The sequence below is a fragment of the Mchenga conophoros genome, linkage group LG11, assembly GCF_057382185.1.
Source record: "Mchenga conophoros isolate Kocher_MC1m ecotype Shallow Benthic linkage group LG11, M_conophoros_male_GT1.1, whole genome shotgun sequence".
Taxonomy (NCBI): domain Eukaryota; kingdom Metazoa; phylum Chordata; class Actinopteri; order Cichliformes; family Cichlidae; genus Mchenga; species Mchenga conophoros.
In genome coordinates, this window is record NC_140536.1 from 36949224 (window position 1) to 36976104 (window position 26881).

At 38.6% G+C, this 26881-nt stretch overlaps 1 protein-coding gene across 5 annotated transcripts; it reads right to left on the minus strand.

The window, feature by feature from the left end:
- Positions 1-322: 322 nt before the first annotated feature.
- Positions 323-26767, minus strand: LOC146564957 (uncharacterized). 5 transcript variants are annotated; one of them, XM_085292742.1, is made up of 31 exons: positions 26320-26765; positions 23388-23640; positions 21443-21471; positions 20506-20797; positions 20239-20279; positions 19652-19925; positions 18767-18814; positions 18436-18479; positions 17777-18062; positions 17361-17404; positions 16518-16803; positions 15965-16008; positions 14695-15043; positions 13325-13372; positions 12994-13037; positions 12338-12620; positions 11922-11965; positions 11079-11364; positions 10526-10569; positions 9950-10223; positions 9518-9567; positions 9356-9429; positions 8967-9181; positions 8604-8854; positions 8373-8501; positions 7365-7500; positions 6737-6766; positions 4864-4911; positions 2742-2785; positions 2298-2583; positions 323-1199 (listed from the first exon to the last, which is right to left on the minus strand). In XM_085292742.1, exons 2-30 carry the CDS (start codon positions 23629-23631, stop codon positions 2305-2307), a joined length of 4260 nt encoding a protein of 1419 aa, XP_085148868.1. In that variant the 5' UTR covers positions 23632-23640; positions 26320-26765; the 3' UTR covers positions 323-1199; positions 2298-2304. The 5 variants fall into 5 exon arrangements, with proteins under 5 accessions (XP_085148868.1, XP_085148867.1, XP_085148869.1 ...); XM_085292741.1 differs by having other exon boundaries at positions 323-2033; XM_085292743.1 differs by having other exon boundaries at positions 323-2583; positions 9356-9426.
- Between the last annotated feature and the right edge of the window lie 114 nt (positions 26768-26881).

The window sequence follows — 26881 nt, forward strand, 5'->3', positions numbered from 1 at the left end:
CCAAAGACATGCAGTTAGTGTGGTTTAGTTAACTGGTGATTCTAACCTGCCCATAGGTGTGAATGGTTGTCTGTCTCTCTGTAGTAGACTGCCGTCCAGGGTGTACCCCGCCTCTCGCCCTGTGGTAGCTGGGATAGGCTAATAAGGATAATGGATGGGTGGAAAATGTAAACTGGGTTAAATGATTAAGATAAACCTCACTGACACTTGTTCTTCGTGCTGCTGGATTAAAATGGAGTTGATGGAGTCGACGCTGATCAGCCTTTGTAGAACTGAACGCTCCAGAAAGGCTGGAGTTTAAATGAACGAACGAACCAGAAAACAAGGGTAAAAAGGAGTCTTTAATAACAATTACACCATATAAAAATTTGTACGTACAAGTCAAAATATAAGGACACATTTAGGAACAGTCTGAGTTTCTTCCTTAGACGAATAAAGTCCTCAGAGTCAGGAAACATCCAGTTCTGTGTAAATAAAGCCGTCCGATCCCGGTCTGACATTTCTGATGTTTGTAACGTTTCTTATTGACTGCTTCCATCATTTTAATGTACTTTTAGTCATTCATTTAACTATTCCTCATTCTTACTGTTATTTATGTGTTGATCTTTCTCATTTTGTGATATTTCAGTTTGACTGACTGATGCTGCAAATCAAAATGATCCTGTAGGAAAATAAAGACTGACCTGAACATCTCATCTCTTAAAATACAAAAGCACAGCAATCATCTTACTGAGTGATCTTCATTGTACATTGTTTCATTGTTTTTAGGCCGCTTCATTCCAGCAAAAGTTTCACCGTGCGTATAAACATGAAAGACGTGTTTTTACAGATTTTAAAATGTTAAAAAATGAACGAGTTTCTGACAGTAAATAGTTAATAGACACCAATGTTGCTCCCTGATGTATACGAAAAAATATTTAATTGATAAAGAACAATTGTATTTATGTGGCTATATTTAGTAGAAAGCCAATATAAAATGTTTAGTGACGTGCTTAAAAGGGAATTAAAAAAAACAAAACAATGATTAAAGCAGGATATTAAAGATTAAAAAGTATAAAATTCTCCAGTTTATCTTCAAAACAGTCGTCAGAACTTCTTAAAATGTGAGAAACATGGCAGTAACAGATGCAGGTCATGATGTTCCTCAGTAACTTCTAACCTTGGAAACTTTTCTCATTCAGGCTTCACTCCAAACCAGACTGAGCATCGACCACAAGAACAAAAGACAGAAGATAACAGAGTTCATATGGTGTTAATGTAAAATTATTCTGGAAGACTTTTCTTTATGTGGCACATTTATACTGTGACATGGATTTATCGTCTTCAACAAAATGAGAATCATAAAGCTGTTCATGATATTTTTGTATGTAATTATACATATAATGCTCATTTTCAGGTTAATATTTTTAATTTTGGACTGTACTCGAGTAGCTTTGTCTGAGTCACAGTTCAAAATCATCCTCATTTTTCTTATACTTGGTTTGGTTGTAGCTCCTCATCCTCTCTGAAACAAGCTTCTTTTTTACTCCTCTCCCTTTAAGGCAACTTTGTTCTTATTGGCTGTTTCCCACAAACAGAAGGTTTGAGGGACAAGTGGGTGGAGCTTCTGTGATAAGGGCCAGAATTGGAGACCACCAATATTAGGATATCCCCCCTCAATGACATCACACATTACAGAAGTTAAAAAAACCACATAAACCTGAGTGTTTGTCTCACAGTGAGTATCTGTAAACATGATGATCTCATTATCGTAAATTTGAAAGTGTATAAATGAAAACAAAGAAAAGCACAACAAATGCCGTCTTTTTACAAACTGCGCTGCTAGAAACAAACAGAATGTGTTTCTATGAAAGAAGGAAATGAAATCACTGTCAGATCATTTCTACACGTTTAAACCTGAAATAATTCTGCAGAAAATAAAAACATGAGAACAGAAAATTAAAAAGAGAAAGTTAAAATAAAATGAAAAGATTAAATATTAAAATAAAAAAATGCTTCAAAAATCTTGATCTCATCCTCATGTTTGCATCAACCTAAGAACACGAACACACACACACATACAGTAATTTTCAAATAGATGTTATTTCCTGTATTTTAACCTCAAATCTGCTCCTACATTATAAACTCTCCCTCATGTCAGAGTCAGTTGGACAGGCAGTCAGACTCTCTGCTACTTTCCATACTACAATCATGTAGTGCACTGAAAATAAATTCAGAAGCTACAAATCTAACTATACAAAAGTATTTTGGATTAAGTAAAATATTCATAAAATCAATGATGCCATTTTGATTGTTACCTTTGCATCATGAGCTGCTGTCTGATAACTTCTGCACCAGATCATTCCTGTTAATTTTCCTAAAAACCTTCTTGGTCACCTCCACAGACTTTTCTGTGTAGGTCTGCACCACCAGGTCCACCAGGTCACAGGTGCTGGCCTTCTCCAGTCGGCTCTCTGGGATGGGTTGGAGCTCCACCAAAACATCACGGTCCCGCAGGAACCACTTGAACTTTTCAAGCTCCTCCTTTTTCAGATCTTCCAACATTTCCAAAAGCTTCTCTCTGTCTGAGTGGACTGTTAATGCCTGAGAACAAACAAAGTGATTTAATAATAACCTTCTTAGAGGATAACTGATTAATAAGTAAACAAAACCATCACACGTGATCATTTTTTAATAACAGGTATAAGTAATGAATTAAGTGAAGCTGTGGTGTGAGGACAGAATCATTTGGTTCTACTTACTTTCTGCATCTGTGCAGACAGATGTTTGTCCACAGTGTTTTCCTCTGAGAAAGGACATAAAAATGAGATTATCTTTACTTGTAAAGTTTTGTAATAAAATAAATACATGATACATAATAAATGAAACAACTTTTCTCTGTCACAAAATGCCCAATCAGCAAATCCTGAATCCATCACTCTCTATGATCCAACAGCCAAGACTGACTCCAGACAAAGTGAAGGAAACTTTGCTGACAATCAGCTCACATCCAGGTGCTGATCACATCAGACCCTTCTTAATGATTCAGGCAGCCTTTCAAACATTTCCTGTCCAGCTGATTATTAGTTTTGTGTTATGTAAATATAAGAATCCCAGCACCAGCGATATTAAATATGAACAGTCTGAGATGTGGTCCACAGTAAGTAACCCTTAATAAGGACTGCCCCAGGTTGCAGATTTTGTTGCTCTGCATTATTTTGATGAGTTCACAGGAAGGTGAGCGAGACAGAGAAGTGTACACAGTGTGAACACAGCAGTGCACTGTCTTGCTCCTCATCTTCTTCAGCATCAGATTCAAGCTCCACTCCAGTGTTTACTGTGGATCTTTCTGTAGAGTTTTATATCACATCTCTCCAACAGCTGCCACATTGCATGCAAGTATTGATGACATGATAAAACAGCCACAGACAGCTGTGAAATGTGTTGTTCTTGCAGAAGACTAAGGCTTACAGAGTTGCACCAGGAATGGTAACTTTTCTAGTACTGCTCATGTGATTAGGCAGAGGATCAATAGGGGGTCCACGACCCTCTTGGGGACACTCCCATAGGGCTTAAAATCTGGGACGCTCCACCAGTCGCTCTTAGAACTGAAGAAGCTTCTGAAACGTCTTCAAGAAACTGAAAGACGTCCAGATGCTTTTCTTTCCGAGCTCCTTAGAACACCTGCTGACACTTCCAGTTTCCTGAACATCGTCCCCATTAAGGATAAAACTCTATCCCACCTGTCTTCAGTCAAGTCAGGGACACCAGTTCAGTGCTGCAAACAATAGATATCTGAGAATATCTCAAACTGATCGTCCTCATGTCCACAGAGCCAGCAGCTTCATACAGAAAATGGCACTATGTGGTACAGTTCTATATTTGGCATTTTACCACAAGTTCTGTTGAATTCTTTAACATCTAAAAACATTCGTTAACTGGTGCTAAAAACTGGTGGTAAAAATAGAACTGACTCGATTTATGCATTTTGACAGTCCAGTCAACAGCATCAGTAGATTTGGAAAAGCTGGTTGGTGCCATTGTTGAATAAGAGCTTATTCATTCATTCCCTGGCATTTTGCAGTACTTCAAATATGAGGTCAGCAACCAAAGGAAACCCACCACAGCCAAACACAAAGTGCAGTTCTTTTTATACACAAATCATGTGAAACATCTTAGCTTGTACTTTACCACTTCTTTGGGATTCATCTGAAAGTGAAACAGATGAACCAGTAAAAACACAGAAACACAGTATTTACTGGGCTGATCTACCAGTAGGCGTTAGCTTTAATAATAACTGTCGTTAGCTGAATACAGCCACAGATGATGTTGTCTTCACTGCCCTGCACTCTCTCTTCATACATCTGAAATATAACAAACTCTCTCTCAGCAGGCTGTTTGTGAAGCTGACTGGCAGACTCGTCACTCTGGTCTTCAGGAACACATCGTGCAACTGGATACTGGACTTCCTGTCAAACAGGCTGCTGTTCAGATTGTTAATCTTCATGAAGTTAGAAGACAACACAACCATCATCACTCTGTTGGAGGGAATCAGCTGTTCAGGAAAAAGCCTGGGACTCACAAACCCCTCCAGCATGATAAGGAAGTGATTCACAGAGGGCTGAATACATGAATATTATATTTATCTCTGTAAAGAAATAAATATAAGCAGGATTGAGTTTAGTGACTCGCTGCCACCGAGAGCTGAGAGACTGAGAGCTCCTCCTTTAGAATGAAAACTTGAAGACAGAACAAAGTATGTAAGCTAACGAAAAGTAAAATTGTGGCGGGAAAAAGGTGTGATTGACTGTTCACTAGGATTCATCAGCGTTCTATGTGTCACATTATATAAAACCACAGAACAGGTAATATTGATGAACCTACCAGCCGACTGAGAGCTGACAGCAGCTGCTCCCACTGAGGATCCTGCAGCTGTTAAAAATAACAAGGAAAGTTTTTAGTTTCTTAACAAATGTTCAAACTTTTTAACTTTCATTATGCTAGCAAACTGAAACATTCTTCAGTCTTTCAATAAATTTATTGGGAAAACCAGGCTCCCAGTATACAAATTGGTGTCCATCACCACGGATGGTTTGCCACTCAAATGAAGAAGAAGGTGTACTTTATTGGTCCCCGTGGGGAAAATCCCTCTCTGCATTTAACCCATTCACTCAGTGAAGCAGTGGGCAGCCACTGGGCGCCCGGGGAGCAGTGTGTAGGGACGGTACCTTGCTCAGGGGTACCTCAGGGTAGCTGTTCAGGGGAATCGAACCCCCGACCTTCCGATCATGGGGCCACCACTCTACCTACTGAGCTATCCCTGCCCAAATGGATTGACTGCCAGGTGCAGGGAGGACAATGTTATTCCGGATTTCCTCAATTACCGCTGCATAATACACCAACAAGCGTTATGCGCAAAATTGCTCCACATGAAAGAGATAATGGATGCAGTCGATACATTCACATGCTACCCTTTTTGGGAAGATGCAGAGGTTGATCCACTCGCATCAAAATTTGAAACACTGTGTAGCTGTTGGCATGATGATATTGTTTATATAATTTAGATCATTTCTTTATCTTGTCAAGGTCCATGTCATCGTTGTAAATTGTTTAAGCTGTACATTATTTATGTTATTTTATGTAGTTCAAGTTATGGTGCTTTTATTTTTAAGGTCAAGCTTGCTTACAAGTCTTGTTGTCTCCTTTTTGGAAGCCTAAGAAAACACCTGCAAGCAGGTAGCAAGAATGAGCCGTAATGCTCTTTATTGAAAGTTAAGTGGAATGGACTTTAACTAGACACTTATAAGGAACCCTCAGAAGAATGGGGAGTAATTCCCTTTTTGCAGCATGCAGCCAACAAGGTATTTATTGATTTTATCTTTGTTTTCTTGTACAGTGTCATTTTAGGTGCTGTGTCTTACGTTGAGTGTTTATTTTCTTAATGCTGTGTAGTTTCCACAGTGGCTTAGGGGAGGAGTCTTCGAATGAACCAATGAAGAAAAACAGGTGAATTATACACTGTTTCACCGGAATTTTTCTGAAATAGAGGATGAGATTTTGACACTAAGCTGAGTTTAAGTCCAGGGCTAACGGACAGTTCTGGAACTTGCAGAGGAAAAGTACCCCAACATTAGGAAATGTGTTACCTCCTTGACTGCAGCTGCACTTATTCATGTGAGTCAGCCTTTTCCCAGAAGATTATTAAGTCCAAATACCGTTCCACCGTGACTGATGATTATTTGAAAGTGTACTTGAGGCTGACTATCAGCAGCTACCGTCCAGACTGTGCATCCCTGGTTGATTCCATTCAGTGCAAGTCATCAGAGTAAGGTAATATCAAAAAATGTACAGAGTTGTGTTGTGTAATATGGGTTCATACAGTTATGCAACATGCCTGAATGAATACTCCATATGTTTATAAATAAATATATGTTTTGCATTTTCATAGTAGGTCAATCATTTTGACTTGGTCATTTCATAAGTCGCTCGCATGCTGAAAAAGTGTGTGCACCCCTGATTTAAATTCTCAGAATTCTAAAGGAAGTCCTCTCCTCCTCAGGCACAAGTTGCAGCAGTATGAAATACGACCAACAATTAACAGTGGAGTCAATTGGGCTATGGCATGGATGAGCAACGTCTCTGGATTAACAACAAATTTTGGTAAATTTTGGTAAACTTGTGAAATTTAAACCAAAGAAAACTCACTACTGTAAAATGTTAAATGCAGTTATTATACAAATAATCTGAAATATCTTACCTTGTGCTTGATCAGTGCTTTGGTATTCGGCTGAAAATAATCAAGGAACATAAAACGTATAAATATAAAATTTTAAAGAAACTTTACTCCAATCCATCGGCCATATTTAAGTATTTTGTTATGATCTTTAATTTGTGTTGTTTCTCATTTTAATCTTCAATATTTTATGTTGTAATTTAATATATTACGCTCTATAAATTCATCCCGCTTTGTTCTATTGTGTGGTTGGTAGGTGTAATAAAACGGTGTGCACTGGGCCACCGTGTGGTGATGAAAGGTTGGACAAGTAAGCAACACTTTTCTGACCGTCACTGTTTATAGCTGTTTTAGGTATAATATCAGGAAAATGTCAACGGGGCTCCAACCAGAGAAATCTGTTCTGTAGTTTTGGGTTTTGCGTGGAATAAATAACATGTTTCCTGTTTTACATTCGCCTTGTTTCTTCCTACAGAATAAGACACAAACTATCTTAGAAAAGGACGAGTCAGAAAATGTACGTCCTGCAGAAGCGGCAAAGAAGGACCGAAGATTGCTGCTACATATAGCTTACTGACAATGTTGAGCTAACATGTAATTGTACTCATTTAATACAATAAAGTGATGATAAATTTGAAAATGTAAAGTTAACCTTTTCGAACTGTACAGGTCCATACTGGCTGAAGATCTTTTTTTGATGTGAGTTTAAGGCGGAAGTTTCCATCTGGATTTTCAGTGTAAACTTCAAAGAAATTTGGCTTTCCACTTGGATATCTGAGCTTTAAATCCTGTTAAAGAAAGAAAGAGCAACGGGAAAGAGAGAGGTATGGTATGGATATTTGTAAGTTACTATTTCTGCCTTTACTACTCCACAGTGATATTTCAAAAGCTGCAGCTTCAGCAGGTTCTCAAAGCTTTCCACCTTCTCTCGTCCACAAATGGACTGCTGGTCTGCACCGGCCTATGGTTCATGCATCTGATTCAGTTCCAGCATCATCCTGTATCCATGTTTTCTCTCATCATTCATGTTTTTTCTTTTCCTGGTTCAAAGTCACTCAAATGTTAAAGTCCTGGTAAGTCAGCATATAGCTGGTGGTGTATCAAAGCCTTTTGTATCTTTTGTCATGTTTCTGCTCCTGCTAACAAGCGTTTCACTCTCTGAGCTTCATCAGACTTCAATCTCTTCTGTCTGCTCTCCATTCACCATCCAGGACTCCAGCCTCTGATGTAGGCTCGGTCTCTATTGTGCTTGTGCCTTCTTTTTGCTACGATCACTTAGTATATCCTATTTATTATAATATATTACACTCATTTTCTGTGCTTTGGTCATGCTTGAGCTAACAATACTGTTTTCATTCTATAGAGTCAAACTTCCCTGCCACAGTAAGATTGCTCTTACTGTTTTGGGGGGTCCTGTCCTAAATCCTAACACTGCAATCAAGGTTCATCAGCATTAAATCACCAAATAGATTCGTTCATTTTTCTATCTCAGTAAATCATGTTCACTTCTTCCAGATCAGCTCTTCTTATTGAATATTTACTGAATCCTTTCTTTGCTCAGTAAAATGCATGAAGGCTGCCGACGACAGCTGGACTATTTATTCTCAGCCTATTATGCAAATATGTATTTGGAAAGAAATGAAAGCATTTCAAACCATACTTCAGGACAGATTTCTGCACCATCCACATCTGCTGTTAGTGTGAAACGATCAAGAATTTTCAAGGACTTCTCTGGATCTGGCTTCAGGATAGCTTTGTATCCATGGGGCACTTCCCTCTGCTTCATTACCTGTGAAGAATAAAGTGCAAAGATACTAAAAAGCCATGTTTTATATATTAATTTATTCATTCTCCTGAATTCTGCCTATTATACTGTGAAACATGTAATAACCTGCTGTAGCCCAGGATCACGTGGGATCAGATAAACATGCAGTGTGAGGAAAGCTGTGTTGGTCTGATAGATCAACACGTTGCAGCCGATTTTCACAGGAACGCCGAGTTTCATCAGGACCGCTCTCGGAGAGAAAATCGGTTCAGTTAACTTGACATGTGTTGGTGTGACCTCAGACACTTTTTCCACAACATCTCCACAGTCATCTATGTGAAGGACTGCAAACGTGTCCAATATGTCAGGGATGTCATCTGCAGGAGAACACAACAACACAAACATGGTGAGAAGAACAGTTTATAACAGTTTGTGCGCTCACTGTCAGAAATGTCAAACATCTGAAAGTCTTCCTTCATGTCCTCTTACCGATGCAGATCCAGTGTGGCAGGTGAACTTCATTTAACTTCCCAGCAGTGACTGTGACGTCCATCAGAGGACCTGCAGGCATGTATTGTCTGCTCTCCATCCTCTCCATGTGTCCCTCCCAAGATCTAAACTGGTACTGAAAGCTGGTCTTTCCCTTACAGACCCAGCGCAAGCCCGAGACTCTGCATTCAAAGTGTCCTGCTGCAGACTGAAGGCTGAAACAGGAATTAAATACACACTCATGAAGGAACAACAGAGTGAATGGAAACACAGAGTAGTCGTGTGAATCGGATGCAAAATGAAGAATTTCCTCTGGGAATAAATCCAAAGCTGAACTGTTTCCTGTAGTTCCAGTTTGCTGTGCTGCAGCATTCAGGAAGTTGATTTACCTGTAAGTTGGAGCCTCGTCTGCATCTGTACTGTTCACCTCAGGTTCAAGTTTAGTCCAATCACTGCAGCCCTGCTGCAGAGGACAGTCTCTTTAGTCAATAAGTACACATGTTTATAAAGAAAGAAACTTTAGCAATAAATGGATGAATGGAAGGGATTACCGTCAGGCTCTGACAACCTTCAAGCTCTGAACTTCTTTCAGTTTTTCGTCCTTGTTGAGACACAAAGAATTCAAATGAATGATGTTATGCTGACATATAAAATCATCCTCTAACTGTCCACATGTTTGCTGTTTGATCACTTTATGCTGTGCAGTGCTGCTTCAACATCAGAACAACATGTTCAGCAGGACGTGCAGCTGAGTGACGTCTAAGATGATCAAAAGCTGATGAATCCAAATATTCTCACCAGTGATGTCAGAACAAGACAGAGACAGAGAGAAAGGTTGGATTCAGCTCTGATCATTTATGCAAAGTTATTTTTGGACGTCTGTTGTGTTTCCTGTTTATTTTAATGTTTGTTGATTAGAAGTTGTTTAAACAAGTTTATTGTAAATTATGAAAATCTGTTTATTAAACTTTGTTTGGTCTCACCTGAGCTGCTCTCTGACAGCCTCAGCATCAGATCAGGTCTGTTCATGTCTGTTAAAACCTCCATGGTCGCCTCCACAGACTGATGACCAAGTTTATCCACCATCAGATTCACAAGGTCTTCTGTTCTGTTTTGACACCGGTAACTCTCCATTTGTGGCAGGCTCATCTTAAAGCACGTGAACGGCAGCAACTGCTTGAATTTCTTTAGATCCTTTTGACTGAATTCATTCAGTGTTTCCAAGAGAATCTGTCTGACAGCTTCCTGTTCTTTTTCCTGTAAAACCAAAACAATGTATTAAGTTACTGTATAATATCTCTGTTGGACAATTTAAAGATTTCTCTTTATTTAATTTCCAGAGAAACTGTAGTAGAAATATCAAATATTAATAAAAAAAGATGTCTTCATTAATATTTATATGTTTTAGAATAATCACTGAAGAGACAGCTGGCGGTTTTGATATTTACTTCACTCTCTTTATGAACTGCAAAACTTCAAGTTTCATAAGAAAACATTATTTCATTTCTATCAATACTAAAAACTATTTTTTGTAAAAGCTGAGTTAAAGTCACACTCACTCTCTTCCACAGTGCAGCTCCATGTTCATCCACAGAGTGTTTCTCTGAGGAGGAAAGACATTTACCATCAACTCTGAGGATTCAAACATCATCACACATCCAAGTAGAATCAGCCTTCAGACGACACAGATGATTTAAAAGAGAAAATCATGTGAAACTAAATAAAATGACACAAGAACCCAACAAAGAAACCCTCCATCCTGTCCAACCAAAGTAACTGGGGGTTCCCAGCTGTGATAATGAGAGAGGGTACACCTGTCCACCTCAGGTTTTAAACAGACAGACAACCTTTCACACCCACATTTAATTTAGAACCAGCAATAAAGCCAACAAGCATGTGTTTGGACTGGAAACCAGAGCACTCTGAGGAAAAGCATGCAGGCACAGGGAGAACATGCAAACTCCACACAGAAAGGTTCCAGCCAACCAGGAGGCTCAAACACACAACCTTCATGCTGTGAGGACACAGTGCTAACCACTGCACCACCATGACACCACCAACACAAAAACCTGTTGATAACACAGAGTTTACACTCATGCATGTTGGTCTTACCTCTGGATGCTGAGCTGCTCTCTGGTAACTTCTGCACCAGATCAGTTCTGTTCATGTGCATGAAAACTTCTCTGGTCACCTCCACAGACTGATGACCAACTTCATCCACCATCAGATTCATTATATCTGCTCTGGTTGATGATCGACTGAACCTGTTTGAGAAGAATGACAGATTCCTCCAAGGAAGGATCGTCTGCAGGATCCTCATAAATTTCTTGAGCTCCTCATCACTCAAATCATTCAAAGTTTCTAAAAGCAGATGTTTAACAGCTGCCATTGTTGCCATCTGGAACAATAAACACAATCACGGGGTCACATATTTATTTAGCCAAACACAAGCATCTATTTACTAGTTGCGGTACGTTTATGAAAAAAATGAAGAAAATCTAAAACTGTGATCCACTTTTATGGGTTTGAATACTTTTTCTTTACAGGCTGCAGTTCTTCTCTCACTGTGCAGATAAAAACTGAAATATATCCATCAAGAATCTTTCCCTGATTTCACATCATCTTTCATTCTTTATTAATATTTGTAAGTAGAATAAAGTTTCCTGTTTAAGCTGAAAGTGTTTGATGTTTTCAGATTTCTCTGTCCTGTTGAAGAGTCAGGACAAATGTACATGCTGACACTTCCTCAGCTCATCCTCAGTGGTAAAGACATCCTGACATTAGTGTTGCAGAAAATTACTGCTGAAGAAGTCAAACTGAATGAAGCTTCAGTTTGTCACAAACATCCAGCAGAAATCATGAGAAAAATGAGTCAACATGAGAACTGATGATACTTTAGTCCTCTGACTTTCAGCCTGCTGTCTTGTACTGAATCAGAGATGTGACATGACTCACTTTGTGGATCAGTGCAGAGCGTCGTTCATCCACAGAGTGTTTCTCTGAGGAGAAAAGTGCTCAAAGTCACTCATGACAAACACATTTAACAACTAACTGACAATTATTCAGGAAATATGACTTTGGAAAAATGGACAATATGCAGAATTACACTGAAACCTCCTCAGCAATAATAAACAGTATGAAGGAGTCATTTTTGCTCCTCCTCACAAAGTATTTGGATTTAATCTGGTCTCATTTTTATGTATTTATTGAAGTAGATTTTTCCAGAACAGCCATAAAATATGTTTTAAAGATGTGTTTTTTTGTCTTTATTACAAATATTATTTATAAAGTCAAAGAAGACTTTAGTCAGACGTTTATGAGACATGAAAACAGTTTTATGACTTTAATGAGTTTTGATTTTGTTGTCTTACTTCGAGGCAGTGAGCTGCAGTCTGACAGCCTCTGAGCCAGATCAGTCCTCTTCATCTCCTTTAAGACCTCCATGGTCTTCTCCACTGACTGTTGGCCGTAAATCAGCACCATCAGAAACACTGTGTGCTGCAGGTCTGTCCTCATGTACCACATCCATGAGAAGTCGGATGAATATTTGCGATGAATTTGTCGCAGGGTCCAGTTGAAGTCATGCAGCTCCGGCTCATTGAGACCATCCAGAGCTTCCAGCAGCAGCTCAATAACAGACTCCATCGTTTCTACCTGGAAAATTCAAAGAAAATGTTCATGAGATAAATGTGACATTTCTCACTTTCAGGTTTGTTTGTTTTCTCATCAACACTTTACAAATGTAGATGTGTTTAGATGACATCATCCATCACATAAGGTGATGATGTCATTGGTCATATTTGTCACAATGATCACAAACAGCTGATTAACAATTATTCTGCTTCTGTTAACAAGTTCAGGACTTTTCTGACCTGCTGCAGACCTCCCTCACTGCACACGCTCAACTTATCAAACTTTGACTTTTCCAATCAAAATCAAATCATTTGTTTCTATTGAAGATTTCTATCCTGTGTTTATGAAATGAAAGCTGGATGATCTGAAGTCAGACAGATGTGACATGACTCACTTTGTGGATCAGTGCAGGCCAACGTTCATCCTCAGAGTGTTTCTCTGACAGAAAAGAAAGATTAAAAGCTTCATTCATGACTGATTTAACATCAGTGTTAATAATCAGACACTTTGAAATAACTGATGCTTTGATTTCATTCTGATGATCCTTGTAAGTTGGATTAATAACAACATTAAACTTGTTAACATGAAGTCATATTTGATGGGAAACTATCAACGTGTGAGGAAATGATCCAGTTCTGTTTCATTCAGTAATTCTTCTTCTTCATGTTCTTCATCTTCATATCAATGAGTGTATTTATTGATTCATGTGTTTTCTGGACACTGACCTTTCTCTGTTTCCTCCACATCAAATCCTTCAGCTGATGATCCTGCAGCTGCAACACATTGAATACAAACTGTAACTACATGATACAGACACTGTGTGTGTCCTTTATGTGTGCTCATCCTGAGTATAACACTGAGTCCTGACAATAAAAAGCTTTAATATTTCACTTTCAGCTGTGCTGACTGAAGGCAGGAGGAGGCCATAGTTACACAATCACAGAGAAATCACTGAAAAGACTTTGAATCATTTACCTCATACAGGTCGTCTGTCTCCATAGTGGAGTTTCAATCAAAGCTAACATAAAGATCCATTTACAACACAAGACTGATATTAATGAGCTCAAAATGCAAAAAACAAAGAAAAATATTTTCAAAGGAAAGAAGTTCAAAGAGCTTTAAAAGAACATTTACTAAAGAAAGTCACTGATTCAATAAGCTGAATATTTTTACTTTAAACATTGAAATATGAAAACAAATCTGTTTAATTTTACTGTGTTTGTACAACCTGAATGTGTTCATTTATCAACGTCTGTCCAAAATAAATCAGAGGAAACAAATTCTTTCATTTATAAATGATAATAAAGTTTATATTATGCAGTTCTTGTTGTGAGTTTCTCTGATAGGTTTTGATTTAATTCTTTAGATTTTTTTTTTTTACTGTAATGTGTGATATTAGATGTTACGGCCCTAGCAGGGCCTCCTCCTGAAGTTGCCTGTGTGGGCGTGTCCTACCATCTCTCCTGCCTTAGGTGACACCTTTTTCTTTTGTACAGCTGACTCTGTTCAGCAATTAAAGGTATTTAAGGGCAGAGAAAGGTGAGCTCTGGTGCCAGAGAGCCATGTTAGCAGTTGCAGCTAGTGAGCTGTGTTTTGTGACTGTTTGCTCCTGCTCGGTGGAGAGAAGCGTATTTGGTGACTAACCCGTTTTTCTTTGACTTTTCAGTAGTACTGACCAACGTCTGAGTTTTGGTTTGTTTCTTCAAATTGTGATAGCAGCTCGTCCGTCTCTTTTAGTTGAGTTATTAATAGAAACTGTAATTAAACTCTTTCTTTTAACCATTTTGTCTCTTTGTTTCCTTTTTCTGATCCGGACACTTTTTGTCACTTTCCCTCATCGCCTGAACCCTTTTAGGTGAACATAACATTATATTTAAAATCCCTCCACGCACAGTTAAGAATAATCCCAACATATCTGTTCTATTAATTTATGCAGCTTATGATTATTGTACAGCTGTCCTTCTTGGCCAGGACACTCTTGTAAAACAGATTTTTAATGTCACAATTTTATTTTTTCCTGGTTAAATAAACTTTAATGAATAAATAAAATGTATTAAAGTTATTACAGAAACTCTGACAGATTATTTCCTCTTACCTTTGAGTCCTGAGCTGCTCTCTGACAGCCTCTGCACCAGATCAGTTCTCTGCATGTCTGTTAAAACCTCCCTGATCACCTCCACAGACTGATGACCAAGTTTATCAATCATCTCATTCACTATTCTTCTTCTGTCATCACTCAGTTCGATTTCCACAGACTGATGACCCCATTTATCAACCATCTGTTTCACTAGTTCATCTGTCATGTTTGTATATATCTGTATTCGTGGCAGGCCCATTTTGAAGCGCGTGAACTGCAGCAACAAATTGAATTCCTCGAGATCCTTTTGATTCAAATGTCTCAGGATTTCCACAAGAATGTTTCTAACAGCTGTCGTTGCTTCTTCCTGAAAAATACAAAGCATTTATTAAGTTACTGTCATTTCACTGTGGGGAGATTTAAAGTTTGATTTCTCTGAACTTCCTCAGTGTCTCTGAAGTAGACATGTAGAATATTAGAGCTGCATGATTATTGGAAAATCAAAATCACAATTATTTCGTTCAGTATTGATTTTTCTGACAGAAAATTGCGCTCTCGTGTAAACAGAACATTTCCACATCTGTACAATTCTCCTTTCTCGTCTTCCACCTCTTTATTTATGTATTTATTGTGTGTGTGTGTGTGTGTGTGTGTGTGTGTGTGTGTGTGTGTCCCTTCACTTTGCATTTTAAATATTGCTAAATTGTGCTCATTTAATTTGTATAGACAAAATCAAGATTAAGTTCAAACTAGTTGTGCAGCTTTTTAAATTTTAATAAAACCCATAAAAAATTTACAATTAATAATATTCTTCAGAATGATCACTGAAGGAACAGCTGGTAACATCTGTGGTGCTGATGATGTTTACCTCGCTGCCTTCATGAACTGTTTTTATGTGTCTGTAAAACTTTGGTCTCATAAGACTCCCTCTCCATCAGGACTAAAAACTAAATGTTCTCATTTCTCTAACTGAATGTTTGTGTTTTGATTTTTTTAAAAGTAAAGTGAGTGCATGAAATGTGGAAATGGATATTTTAGGACTTTTGATGTTGAAGATTTTCAAAGACAAAGAAAAATCTAAAGATGTCATTTCCTGGTTTTATCGTCAGGAGTAGATCCTTCACTCTGTCGTCAGTGGAAACATTATTGCTGCAGACTCCACATTAACACTGTGAGAAGCATCCAGTTTCAGAGATGCTTCGTCTGTTTCATCGTGTATAATGTTCAAGATGAGGATGATTTACAGCCTGAATCTACTGAATGAAAGCTGAGTTAAAGTCACACTCACTCTCTTCAACAGTGCAGCTCCATGTTCATCCACAGAGTGTTTCTCTGAGGAGGAAAGACATTTACCATCAACTCTGAGGATTCAAACATCATCACACATCCAAGTAGAATCAGCCTTCAGACGACACAGATGATTTAAAAGAGAAAATCATGTGAAACTAAATAAAATGACATAAGAACCCAACAAAGAAACCCTCCATCCTGTCCAACCAAAGTAACTGGGGGTTCCCAGCTGTGATAATGAGAGAGGGTACACCTGTCCACCTCAGGTTTTAAACAGACAGACAACCTTTCACACCCACATTTAATTTAGAACCAGCAATAAAGCCAACAAGCATGTGTTTGGACTGGAAACCAGAGCACTCTGAGGAAAAGCATGCAGGCACAGGGAGAACATGCAAACTCCACACAGAAAGGTTCCAGCCAACCAGGAGGCTCAAACACACAACCTTCATGCTGTGAGGACACAGTGCTAACCACTGCACCACCATGACACCACCAACACAAAAACCTGTTGATGACACAGAGTTTACACTCATGCATGTTGGTCTTACCTCTGGATGCTGAGCTGCTCTCTGGTAACTTCTGCACCGGATCAGTTCTGTTCATGTGCATGAAAACTTCTCTGGTCACCTCCACAGACTGATGACCAAGTTCATCCACCATCAGATTCATTATATCTGCTCTGGTTGATGATGGACTCAACCTCCACGAGAAGAATGACAGATTCCTCCAAGGAATGATCGTCTGCAGGATCCTCTTAAATGTCTCGAGCTCCTCATCACTCAAATCATTCAAAGTTTCTAAAAGCAGATGTTTAACAGCTGCCATTGTTGCCATCTGGAACAATAAACACAATCACGGGGTCACATATTTATTTAGCCAAACACAAGCATCTATTTACTAGTTGCGGTACGTTTATGAAAAAAATGAAGAAAATCTAAAACTGTGATCCACTTTTATGGGTTTGAATACTTTTTCTTTACAGGCTGCAGTTCTTCTCTCACTGTGCAGATAAAAACTGAAATATATCCATCAAGAATCTTTCCCTGATTTCACATCATCTTTCATTCTTTATTAATATTTGTAAGTAGAATAAAGTTTCCTGTTTAAGCTGAAAGTGTTTGATGTTTTCAGATTTCTCTGTCCTGTTGAAGAGTCAGGACAAATGTACATGCTGACACTTCCTCAGCTCATCCTCAGTGGTAAAGACATCCTGACATTAGTGTTGCAGAAAATTACTGCTGAAGAAGTCAAACTGAATGAAGCTTCAGTTTGTCACAAACATCCAGCAGAAATCATGAGAAAAATGAGTCAACATGAGAACTGATGATACTTTAGTCCTCTGACTTTCAGCCTGCTGTCTTGTACTGAATCAGAGATGTGACATGACTCACTTTGTGGATCAGTGCAGAGCGTCGTTCATCCACAGAGTGTTTCTCTGAGGAGAAAAGTGCTCAAAGTCACTCATGACAAACACATTTAACAACTAACTGACAATTATTCAGGAAATATGACTTTGGAAAAATGGACAATATGCAGAATTACACTGAAACCTCCTCAGCAATAATAAACAGTATGAAGGAGTCATTTTTACTCCTCCTCACAAAGTATTTGGATTTAATCTGGTCTCATTTTTATGTATTTATTGAAGTAGATTTTTCCAGAACAGCCATAAAATATGTTTTAAAGATGTGTTTTTTTGTCTTTATTACAAATATTATTTATAAAGTCAAAGAAGACTTTAGTCAGACGTTTATGAGACATGAAAACAGTTTTATGACTTTAATGAGTTTTGATTTTGTTGTCTTACTTCGAGGCAGTGAGCTGCAGTCTGACAGCCTCTGAGCCAGATCAGTCCTCTTCATCTCCTTTAAGACCTCCATGGTCTTCTCCACTGACTGTTGGCCGTAAGTCTGCACCATCAGAAACACTGTGTCCTGCAGGTCTGTCCTCATGTACCACATCAATGAGAGGACTGAGTAATATTTGTCATGATGAATTCGTCGCAGGTTCTTATTGAACTCACTGAGCTCCGGCTCATTGAGACCATCCAGAGCTTCCAGCAGCAGCTCAATAACAGACTCCATCGTTTCTACCTGGAAAATTCAAAGAAAATGTTCATGAGATAAATGTGACATTTCTCACTTTCAGGTTTGTTTGTTTTCTCATCAACACTTTACAAATGTAGATGTGTTTAGATGACATCATCCATCACATAAGGTGATGATGTCATTGGTCATCTTTGTCACAATGATCACAAACAGCTGATTAACAATTATTCTGCTTCTGTTAACAAGTTCAGGACTTTTCTGACCTGCTGCAGACCTCCCTCACTGCACACGCTCAACTTATCAAACTTTGACTTTTCCAATCAAAATCAAATCATTTGTTTCTATTGAAGATTTCTATCCTGTGTTTATGAAATGAAAGCTGGATGATCTGAAGTCAGACAGATGTGACATGACTCACTTTGTGGATCAGTGCAGGCCAACGTTCATCCTCAGAGTGTTTCTCTGACAGAAAAGAAAGATTAAAAGCTTCATTCATGACTGATTTAACATCAGTGTTAATAATCAGACACTTTGAAATAACTGATGCTTTGATTTCATTCTGATGATCCTTGTAAGTTGGATTAATAACAACATTAAACTTGTTAACATGAAGTCATATTTGATGGGAAACTATCAACGTGTGAGGAAATGATCCAGTTCTGTTTCATTCAGTAATTCTTCTTCTTCATCTTCTTCATCTTCATATCAATGAGTGTATTTATTGATTCATGTGTTTTCTGGACACTGACCTTTCTCTGTTTCCTCCACATCAAATCCTTCAGCTGATGATCCTGCAGCTGCAACACATTGAATACAAACTGTAACTACATGATACAGACACTGTGTGTGTCCTTTATGTGTGCTCATCCTGAGTATAACACTGAGTCCTGACAATAAAAAGCTTTAATATTTCACTTTCAGCTGTGCTGACTGAAGGCAGGAGGAGGCCATAGTTACACAATCACAGAGAAATCACTGAAAAGACTTTGAATCATTTACCTCATACAGGTCGTCTGTCTCCATAGTGGAGTTTCAATCAAAGCTAACATAAAGATCCATTTACAACACAAGACTGATATTAATGAGCTCAAAATGCAAAAAACAAAGAAAAATATTTTCAAAGGAAAGAAGTTCAAAGAGCTTTAAAACAACATTTACTAAAGAAAGTCACTGATTCAATAAGCTGAATATTTTTACTTTAAACATTGAAATATGAAAACAAATCTGTTTAATTTTACTGTGTTTGTACAACCTGAATGTGTTCATTTATCAACGTCTGTCCAAAATAAATCAGAGGAAACAAATTCTTTCATTTATAAATGATAATAAAGTTTATATTATGCAGTTCTTGTTGTGAGTTTCTCTGATTTAATTCTTTAAATTTATTTTTACTGTAAGGTGTAATATTATATTTAAAATCCTTCCACACACAGTTAAGAATAATCCCAACATATCTGTTGTATTAATTTATGCAGCTTATGATTATTGTACAGCTGTCCTTCTTGGCCAGGACACTCTTGTAAAACAGATTTTTAATGTCACAAGTTTATTTTTTCCTGGTTAAATAAACTTTAATGAATAAATAAAATGTATTAAAGTTATTACAGACACTCTGACAGATTATTTCCTCTTACCTTTGAGTCCTGAGCTGCTCTCTGACAGCCTCTGCACCAGATCAGTTCTCTGCATGTCTGTTAAAACCTCCCTGATCACCTCCACAGACTGATGACCAAGTTTATCAATCATCTCATTCACTATTCTTCTTCTGTCATCACTCAGTTCGATTTGTGGAAGACTCTTCTGAAACCAAGTGAACTGCAGGAACAACTTGAATTTGTTGAGATCCTGATCACTCAAATCCTCCAGTGTTTCTAGAAGCACATCTGTAACAGCTGCCATTGTTGCAACCTGGAACATTCAAAGCAAACATTCATAAAGAAAAAATGTTTCCTCACTGAGAAAATTACAGATTTATGTTTTTGTAGCTGTTTTAAACTTTGAATGTTTTCAATGTTTTCTCTGAAACACTTTGTTTTCTTTTATTATCTTATTTATTAAGATGTATTTATGTAAACACACTTTTTAATAATCTTTGATTTTAAATCTAAAAACATTTCTGTGACAACTGTTTAATCTAAATGATGAAATTATGATTTTCAAACTGCATCTTATTGAATCAAAGCTGAACTCTGCAGAGTCAGACAGATGAGACGTTACTCACTTTATGGATCAGTGCAGACAGATGTTCATCCAGATGTTTGTCTGAAAAAAGAGAAATTAACAGAAATAGAAATAAGTGTTTAATAAAAGCTAATCGAGCTTTAAAAAAATACACAGAGATCAAAAAAAAAAAGTTACATTTAAACCTGCTGAACATCATTTTCTGCTCGTCAACAATGCTCTCTTTGCTCTGTAAATCTGACTGTTTCTAATATGAACTGAAGCAGAAACACTTTTATCATTTTAACATGTTTTGTCTTTATCTTACTTTGAGCTTCTGAGCTGCTGTCTCTCAGCCTCTGAGCCAGATCAGTCCTCTTCATCTTCTTTAAGACCTCCACGATCTTCTTCACTGACTGTTGGCCAAAAGTCCTCACCATCAAAAACACCACGTCCTGCACGTCCTGCACGTCCTGCAGGTCTGAAATCGCAGACAGACTCATGGGGCTCATTGAGCCACGTTTTCTTCTCAGGATCTCGATGAAGTCTCTGAGCTCGCTGCCTCTCAGATCAGCCAGTGTCTCCAAAAGCAGCTCAATAAGAGACTCCATCGTTTCTACCTGGTCAAAACAGAGGTCACATGACAGCGATGCACCATTCAAATGTCTGCTTGATTTTTAATCAACAGAAACATTTTAGTGTGCTAAAAATAAATTCATGTTTGAATCCAATTCCTTCTAAAAACCTGAAAAGATGACCTTTGACCTTCAGACACAAAGCTGCGTCTTTTTAAGGTCATGACCGGTCGACCAGATGTAGAGCAGAAAATAACCTCCATGAACATCTGGTGCTCGGTGGGTACCTGCTTGGATTGGTTTTTTATTTCTTGGCTCATTTTTTCCTCTTTTTGAAGGATTTAATTTTCATGAACAGGTTTGTGACTCTGTTTTACTGCCTGACTGTAACTCTGTCAAAGACTGAGCTACAAAAACTGCAGTGAGTCTCCTGATTTTACAAACAGAGGGGAGCTTTAACTGCTCGCATCTTTACTGATAAACAGAAAGACTTGAATTTAATCTGCTTTTAAAATGTAAATAAGGTTTAATATTTCTACACCAATCATGTATAAAACTCATGTGTACATGACAAAGCTGCAGCTTGAATCTCATGTGTATGATTTGTGTTGAAGATGAAGATCATTTTCAGTCTTCATCTACTGAATCAAAGCTGAACTGTGTGAAGTCGACTGATGTGACGTTACTCACTCTCTGGCTCAGTGGAGGAAACTGTTTGTCTGAGGAGAAAAGAAAGAGAAAAAGTCAGATTAGAAACTGTTTTATCATCAGGCTTTATGAGGATTTAGAACATGAAAGATTTCACATCAAAGTGACACTTAAACCTCGTTAACTCGTTAATAATGATTTTAGAGAGAGGCCTAACTTTGTGAATGAGAGCACACACAGGATACTCTGATCGCTGATCACTTTTATGTGTGTGTATACACACACACACACACACACACACATATATAAATATACACTACATGTCTTTGAACGTGACGGGAGTCGACTCCAGACCGGGCGTTTCTGTCCAATGAGGGTCCCAGGCTGCCTCTCCCATGCTAACCAACCGTAACTTGGACATAACTTGGACATTCCCAGATAGACTTAAAGGAAACTCATTTCTGTTTGTATCCATAATCTCATTCTTTCACTCCTCAGAGCTTGTGACCATATGCATGGGCAGGAACATAGCTCCACCTACAAATCTAAAACATCAGGGCCCACTCTCTCCTCACCAGGGCAGATCAGCAGAGCATCCACATCACTGCAAACACAGCACTAATCTATCTGTCAGTCTCCTGCTCCACTCTCCCCTCCCCTGTGAACGACACCCTTAGATACTTAAACTCCTCCAAATGGGGGAACTCGTCCATGACCTGGAGTGAGCACTCCACCCTTTACCAGCTGAGAACCATGGCCTAAAACTTGGAGGTGCTACTTTCACCCACTTGTTGCACATTCAGATTCAAACTGCCCCAGTGAGAGCTGGAGGTCGTGACTCCATGAAGCGCTTTGTCTCTCCAAAGCGTGCTGCACATGCGTGTCTGTTACATGCTTCCTTGATATGGGTTGCGTGACCAGAGAACTCCAGCTCTCTCAGGTACAGTAGATGCAGCTACGTCTCCAACATTCTCATAACTTCTAGTCTGGAAAGTTCCCCATCCAGACGATGAAGGCAGTGATGGCATCTGAGTCTTTCTTCTTTATAAACACTGACAGATACTAGATACTGTGTGTTACTTTAATTTAGGACCAGCTGCAACTGAATAAATTCACAATACAGTTAATAAGTCCCATTTATTAAAACTGTAAAGGTGGAATTGTTTGACTGGAGTCCTCTGACACCTACAAACATTTGTATTTTTAAAGAAGCACCAATCAAAGCAGAAATAGAAAATTGTGTGAAACATTAGCAACAACCTGACAAATTCATTAAAAATTTAAATGACAGAAAAAAACACATCTGTGAGGTATGACAAAAATCTACCACAGACTTCAGTCAGTATGATGAGGGTTAATAGTGACATAATTATAACCTGTAGAGCTGCTTGAAGACTTTCCAACCATGTTGAATGATGTTGGATGTTTTTGTTCTGATCGGATCAAAATACTGTAACTGAGCTTGTGTAACAGTGTTTATGGTGTGTGTGATTCCATAATAACCACAATGGATTTGTGATGTTTATTGGCTCAATGGCGCCCTCTCTCAGAGGCAGTGGATCACTGCACTGTGTGGGATCATTAGGTATCAGCACGTGTGCGACCACTATACAGAGCATGTGACCTCTGTAACTGTCTAACTGTTAATAAGAAGAGTTTCAGTGGTTTGTTGTAATTGTGAAGTCCTGAAACAGTCACATAATATCACTGCACACCGGCTATAAGCTGCTATTATTTTGTAGTGTGCTGTGTTTGAGCCTCCTGTAATGAGCCAGCCTGCCTGACCTGCACATATTCTGCTCTAATCCACGTTATAAAAAGCAGCACGAAAATATAAACGTCTTTGTTCATCATTCACTACACAACACAGAGTCAAGAGATTTTTCTATCAGTCAGCACCTGGTTTCATATGAATGTGATGAACTATGTGCAGTATTCTCACATATTTAAGTCTTTGTTCTCTTATTTGTGGTTCCTGAGGTGATACCTGATAATCTCTGCACCAGATCAGTCCTGTTCATCTTCATTAAAGCCTTTCTGGTCTCCTCCACACTCTCTCCTCTGTACATCTCCTCCATCAGCTCCACTACATCCTGTGTGTTTGCTGTTTTCAGTCGGCCCCTTGGCTCGGATGATAGATCTTTCTCCAGTTGAATGAGTGACTTGAACTCAGCAAAGTCCTCTGGACTCAACTGGTTCAGTGTTTCAATGAGCAGCTTCTTAGTCGTCATAGTTACCACCTGGAAAATGAAGAAATCATATTATACATGAAGGACAGCATGTCTGCTGTTTGTTCATTTGATGGATGGAAACGGACTGCTTTGTATTTCACTAATGACAACATTACTGACATGGACGTTTGTTACTTTTCCATCACCCAAATGAAAACTGTGATTGGACGTGAACGTCAAACATCAGCTTGAACCTTGAATAAAATTGTGTAATAAAAACATGCAACCCACAGCAGCGTGAGTGTGTGAGTGTGTGTGAGTTTGAGTTCAGCTTGTTGGAAAGGCCCTCCACAACAGTCTCGTTTTCAAATGTGCCTCCTTGCGAAAATGAATTGCCCACCCCTGGTTTATACAAACTCTTTCAAATTAAAAGCCCTCTAGATTCTCACAGGTGAGAAACACTTTAATTCTCAACAAGGCTTTTATTTACTTACATGAAGGAACCTTTTAAAAACAAGCGTGTCCATGCTGACAGGTGTACACACGGGGACTCACACACACAAACTACACCCTTTTTGGCTCCTACCTCAAAGCACACTGTGCGCTGTCGATCTTACTGCTGCACAATAATGTTTAACATTTAGTAGGGGAGACCGGGGATAGTTGTAACATTTTTCACATTTCTGTCTGTAAATTGGAGCTCTTTTAAGGTAGTGGATTCAAAATGTAATGCAAAGTATTTACATGTCTCGGCTATTAAATAGTGCAGCTATTTTCTCTGCAGCACAATTACCCATTGCATGGTATGGTCTCAAACACAAAGAGTGAAATGTTACAACTAACCCCATAGTCTGGGTTAGTTGTAACATATCCTGGGGTGAAATGTAACACAATGAAATAAGGGTACTAACAAAACATTAACATGTAATCTCTGTTTATTCAACACATGAATGCACTTAGAGCCATTTATGTAGCTGTGTGTGTGTGTGTGTGTGTGTGTGTGTGTGTGTGTGTGTGTGTGTGTGTGTGTGTGTGTGTGTGTGTGTGTGTCAGAATGCAGAAATCTAGCTTTTGAACATATTCCAACCCCCCAAAAAAGACAAATTATAGAATTTTCTGCAACTGAATATTTCATTAATTTTGGTTGGTCTTCCTTGAGTTTGGCCTCATTGGCTCAGTGGGCATTATAACCTACAACTCTTGCACCAATTTTGAACATAACAATGAAGCTGAAAAAATGTAGCTGTGCACCAGCATCGCAATTCCATTACTTTTTTTCATGGCTTACCTTGGTGTGGTTTTCAGAGTGCTTCAGAAAGATGAGGAAATCTGTTTCTTGCACCCATCCTGATTTATTTCCACTACCAGTACTTCCTACTGGTCCATCTCTGACACAGTGGTCTGCATAATGTGTGTGTGGGAACACAAACAGTGGAGGAATTGTGTTGCCAATGGCATTAACCGCATATACAAATGCGACCAGTGAACCTCTCTCTGCTGATGTCGTTGCCCCAACTTGTTTAATATAAGTTAAAGTAATAGTGTGGTAAGTTGTAACATCTGCGTTATTGTTACAAATAACCCAGACTCCTATAGCCATGAACTAGCTAACATTACAGCCAACGGCTAAAACATTAGCACTAAAGACCTACACAGAATATATCCCCATAGACATACAAATAACATAATTTAAGTTTGATGAGTTTAACTGAAAAGCAGATAATGCTATTAGAAATTGAAATAAAGTAGAAAAACTTACTTTTTGGCATACAAATTACTTTTTTTCGTGTTAAATTGTCTGTGTTTGACAAAATGTGCTGATTTTTCACATGTGATAGCAGAACTGAATTGGGCATGCACAGGATGAATCACATCATTTGAAACTTAGCCCTGATTGGAGAAATTGGAAGTGTTACAACTGACCCACGTTACAACTATCCCCAGTCTCCCCTATTTACTGTTATGTTCACATAGATCATCATGATGTTGTTTATTCTATTGCTCTCGTCTTCTTCTGCTTGTTTTCTTTTTTCTTTCTCAACAGGTGATCCAGGTTAAAATAAAAACTCTTTCTCTCCCTCTCTTTCTTTCATTCTTTCTCCCTGTCCTATCCCCCAGTCATGTCTGTCCCGCCTGTAACAACCAAAAATAAAATAAATACATAATTATAATGAAGGTCAATCAAATGGACAAATATGGCAAGCCCATGATGATCCAACTGGTAAAGTAAAGCATCTTTCTTGGCCTTCAGGCAACAATTCTGATGGCTAAAGATCCAAACGGGACACAAAAAAATAAAAAAAAACTCTTTCCTGGAGAAATTTGAGGTTGCAGATGTTTCAGGGCTGAAGCCTTATCATATGTGTGCTCTTTGGTCCAGGTCGGACAATGTATGACAGAGTGAGAGGCAATAAGATTTTCATGGCGAATCATCGAAATTCGCCGTGGCGCCACGGCCTCACCGTGTCCCGAAAACTCAAAAGCTCCGCAGTTTAACATGGCCCGGGTGTGTAGTTGACACTGACCAAATATGAAGGTTATGCAATAGAACCCCAAATAGGTGGCTGAGTTTTTGAGCATGTTTAGGCCCTCAAACAGGCACTTGTTTTGCCTGAAGAAGAAGAAGAAGAAGAAGAAGAAGAAGAAGAAGAAACAGAGCAGATAGAGGGCCTTCGCACTCCCCTAACAAGGAAGCAGAACTACGAATGTGAACTTCCAGGAGGAAGCAGAACTTAATGCCGCGCTTACCTTCAATACTTCATGTAAAATGTGAACACCTGGAATCACTGCTGATGGAAAATCATTCTTCAGTGTTTGTGAAGCAGCTTAGTGTGAGGCACTGTTCTCCCGCTGCTTTCTCTCACTTTCTGTAAACGCTGAGGCGGAAAAACCTCCGCTTTTCTGCGTCTCTCTCCTCCCAGCTGTCAGCCCGCCTGAATAACGGAGGCGCCTTGATGCGACTGTTGTTCTAATTTTGCGCCATAGAAATAAACAGAGTTGAAATAGATGTTACCGCCTTTCCATCAACGTTACCTTTGGCTCAGGTATGAGTAGAAAGAGTGACGTCGTGTCTCTTTAATCAGTCTCTGCATCTCCAAAGCAACAACGGATACACCGAGTTTAATAAATACTGAATCCGTTAATAATAATACAAAGTTCCATAATCCAAAGTAAGCATCACATTCACATGCTAACTAGAGCTACTTATGTCTGACTGAACACTCTTAAGCTGTAATTTACCACAGACGGTATAAATCTTTAATACTGTGTGTTTCTGTTATTCACTAAACTGTCAACGATCAGGAAGACC

What these genes read in the sequence shown, in the direction of transcription:
- LOC146564957 (XM_085292742.1), bottom strand. Translation starts at nt 23,631, where the DNA reads ATGACGACTAAGAAGCTGCTCATTGAAACACTGAACCAGTTGAGTCCA. An exon ending in GGCCTGCACTGATCCACAAA is followed by an intron (nt 18,063 to 18,435) that starts GTGAGTCATGTC and finishes TGAATTTTCCAG; the next exon opens with GTAGAAACGATGGAGTCTGT. An exon ending in GAGCAGCTCAGCATCCAGAG is followed by an intron (nt 16,009 to 16,517) that starts GTAAGACCAACA and finishes TTTCCTCCTCAG; the next exon opens with AGAAACACTCTGTGGATGAA.